Here is a 3,807-nt window from a genome sequence, read left to right as displayed (position 1 = left end):
TTTGCTTGTTTGCTTTCAACTAAAGGAAATGTAATAAGATATAGTGGAACCCTACCTCTCAATTTGTCTGGGACACTCCCACTTTAGGGTTGTTGTCCCAGCATGATTTTTTAAAGTACCCACCTCTTATTCTAAAAAATGTTCCAATTTGGACAGTAGAATTTATGGGTTATCCTATTACAGAGATATCAAGAAGTCACTCATTTTTACACGAGTTCAGTGTGAAAATTTCAATACCTGTCCTTTGCCCCCACACACAATCATCACTAGAGTCTATTTTAATTTTCCTTAAAGAAGAGCAAACTCAGCGTGTGTCCCACTTGTTCGTGGCCTATAGCTTGGTGTGTCCCTTTAATACAAGTGGAAACTGAACAGCCAGAAGAAACCTTCCCTAACACTGAAACCAATGGTGAATTTGGTAAACGCCCTGCAGAAGATATGGAAGAGGAACAAGCATTGAAAAGATCTAGAAACACTGATGAGATGGTTGAGTTACACATTCTGCTTCAGAACAAGAATGCTGGGGCAGTGATTGGAGAAGGAGGCAAGAATATTAAGGCTCCCTGTATAGACTACAGTGCCAGTGTTTCAGTCCCAGACAGCAGTGGCCCCGAGTGCATACTGAGTATCAGTGCTGGTATTGAAACAATTGGAGAAATTCTAAAGAAAATCATCCCTACCTTGGAAGAGGGCCTCCAGTTGCCATTACTCACTGCAACCAGCCAGCTCCTGCTGGAATCTGATGCTGTGGAATGCTTAAATTACCAACACTATAAAGGAAGAGACTTTGAGTGCGAGTTGAAGCTGTTGATTTATCAGAGTCTAGCAGGAGGAATATTGGGGTCAAAGGTGCTAAAATCAAAGAACTTTGAGAGAACGCTCAAACAACCATCAAGCTTTTCTAGGAATGCTGTTCTCATCCCACTGACAGAGTTGTTCTTATTGGAGGAAAACCCAGTAGGGTTTGTAGAGTGCATAAAGATCATCCTTGATCTTATATCTGAGTCTCCCATCAAAGGACCTGCACAGCCTTATGATCCCAGTTTTCACAATGAAACCTATGATTATGGTGGTTTTACAATGATGTTTGATGACCACCCTGGACGCCCAGTGGTATTTCCATTGTGGGGAAGAGGTGGTTTTGACAGAATGCCTCCTGGTTGGGGTCGGCGTCCCATGCCTCCATCTAGAAGAGATATAAGCCCTCATCGAGGACCACCTCCTCCTCCTACTGGACGAGGTGGCCGGGGTGGTAGCAGAGCTCGGAATCTTCCTCTTCCTCCACCACCACCACCTAGAGGGGAAGACCTAATGGCCTATGACAGAAGAGGGAGACCTGGAGACTGTTATGATGGCATGGTTGGTTTCAGTCCTGATGAAACTTGGAACTCTGCAATAGATACATGGAGCCCATCGGAATGGCAGATGGCTTATGAACCACAGGGTGGCTCCGGATATGATTATTCCTATGCAGGGATTGGTGGCTCATATGGTGATCTTGGTGGACCTATTATTACTGCAAAAGTAACTATTCCCAAAGATTTGACTGGATCTATTATTGGCAAAGGTGGTCAGCGGATTAAACAAATCGGTCATGAGTTGGGAGCTTCAATCAAAATTGATGAGCCTTTAGAAGGATCCGAAGAGCAGATCATTACCATTACAGGAACACAGGACCAGATACAGAATGCACAATATTTGCTGCAGAACAATGTGAAGCAGTATTCTGGAAAGTTTTTCTAAGACTAGTGAAGAACTAGAGGAGTCCTGCATCTTTTTTTTTTATTTGCTTCTGTTTAAAAAGCCAACATTCCTCTGCTTCTTAGGTGTTCTGCATTTGAAGTGTAGTGAAATCTTTGCTGTTCACCAGATGTAATGTTTTAGTTCCTTACAAATAGGGTTGTGGGGGAAGGGCGTGCAAAAACTAACATTGAAATTTTGAAACAGCAGCAGAGTGAGTGGATTTTATTTTTTGTTATTGTTGGTGGTTTAAAAAAAATTCCCCCCATGTAATTATTGCGAACACCTTGCTTTGTGGTCACTGTAACATTTGGGGGGTGGGACAGGGCGGAAAAGTAACAATAGTCCACATGTCCCTGGCATCTGTTCAGAGCAGTGTGCAGAATATAATGCTCTTTTTAAAGAAACATTTTATGATTTTTAAAATAAATTTAGTGAACCTATTTTTTGTGGTCATTTTTTTTTAAGATAGTCATTTTAAAATGGTGGCTGAATTTCTCCACCCCCAAACTAAACACTAAGTTTGATTTTCAGCTCCTCTGTTGGATGTGTAAGTGCATCTCTTCCTGGACATAGGCAAAATAACTCGGCAAAATTAGTTCTCGTGATTTCTTGATGGTTTGAAAGCCTATTTCTGGGAAGAAATTCCAACATACATATTCATGCTTATAAAAAGCTGGGGATTTTTTGTTTGTTTTTGCAAATGCTTGCCCCTGCTTTTCAACAATTTTCTATATTAGTGGTTGTGAAGAACTAAAGTGGGGAGTAGTACTACAAATTGAGTAATGGTATGAGTATATACCAGAATTCTGATTGGCAGTAAGTTTTATTAATCAGAATAACACTTGGTTATGGAAGTGACTGATGCTGAAAAAAATTGATTATTTTTATTAGATAATTTCTCACCTATAAACTGTCAACTTGCTCTAATGTCTTATTAAACTTTATAAAATATATATATACTTGTTTTTCCATTGTATGCAAATTGAAAGAAAAAGATGTACCATTTCTCTGTTGTATGTTGGATTATGTAGGAAATGTTTGTGTACAATTCAAAAAAAGATGAAAAAAGTTCCTGTGGATGTTTTGCGTAGTATATTGGCATTTGTAATGATAGTTAAAATTCACTTGCAAATAAATAAAACACCCATGATGCTAGATTTTATATGTGACCAATTTGAACAAGGGTTGATTGACACCTGTAAAATTTATTGAAATGTTCCTCTTACAAGGAAATACAGTAATCTTAAATTGTAAAAAAAAAAAAAAAAAAGAAAAAGAAAAAGAAAAAAGAAGAGCAAACTCAATTATTTTTCTCAAATACATATTTATGAAAACGTCTATCACTCCTTCTTTCTCATATGGTAAAATCTTAAAAACTCAACTTACTCTTGCTTTCTAGACTCTTCTCCTTTTCCTACATCTTGCTCCATATTTCCCAGGCACCCACTGCAAGAATCTGCCCTACCGAAGCCTGAAGCCATGCACCTTTGCCCCTATCAATCCCTTTACCTGAGCATGTTTTTCCCTTTCCACCTTCTACTAATAGGTATTCTTCACTTTTCAAGGACTTGCTCAAAGTTTTCTTCTACCATAAAATCTTTTTACATTGTAGTATTGTTGGCTGTACATGCTTATATTCTCTATTCATTTATGAGCTCCTTGATGGTAGTAACTTTGGGTTTAGAATACCACTACATTCAAATTTTTACGTGAGTGAGTACTACAAACATGTTTTGAATTTAGTTGAATTTTCTATTAAGATTCATGTGCAGCACACACATTGCAAAACGTCCTCATAATCATCTTTTTTCTCCTCCAAATATGAGTTCACTAAAAATATTCTTGTAGGAGACAGAACAAATGTTTCTTTTGAAAAATTTGAAATTTTCCTTTGAATAAGAAACCATGCCGCTAAAATTAGTTCTCTGGCCAAGGAATCCCTGTTAATATGCAATAACATATTGCAGAGTATTCTAATTGTTTTCTAGAATTTTGTGTTTTTACAAAGTTAAAAGTTTGCATAACTTCAAGCAATAGCTCTCAATGCATGATACCTCCTAAATA

The 3,807-nt window shown here is 37.9% G+C and overlaps 1 protein-coding gene across 1 annotated transcript; it reads left to right on the top strand.

The window, feature by feature from the left end:
* The first annotated feature begins 367 nt into the window (after window positions 1-367).
* LOC101153715 (heterogeneous nuclear ribonucleoprotein K-like) lies at window positions 368-2,752 on the top strand. The gene has a single exon (XM_055389317.2). The coding sequence runs from the start codon at window positions 439-441 to the stop codon at window positions 1,741-1,743; it is 1,305 nt and encodes a 434-aa protein (XP_055245292.1). The 5' UTR covers window positions 368-438; the 3' UTR covers window positions 1,744-2,752.
* The last annotated feature ends 1,055 nt before the right edge of the window (window positions 2,753-3,807 follow it).

This window comes from Gorilla gorilla, chromosome 4 (genome assembly GCF_029281585.2).
Source record: "Gorilla gorilla gorilla isolate KB3781 chromosome 4, NHGRI_mGorGor1-v2.1_pri, whole genome shotgun sequence".
Lineage (NCBI taxonomy): Eukaryota > Metazoa > Chordata > Mammalia > Primates > Hominidae > Gorilla > Gorilla gorilla.
Note: the sequence above shows the minus strand (reverse complement) of the source record. Positions and strands in the feature narration are given on the sequence as shown.

What these genes read in the sequence shown, in the direction of transcription:
- LOC101153715 (XM_055389317.2), top strand. Translation starts at nt 439, where the DNA reads ATGGAAGAGGAACAAGCATTGAAAAGATCTAGAAACACTGATGAGATG.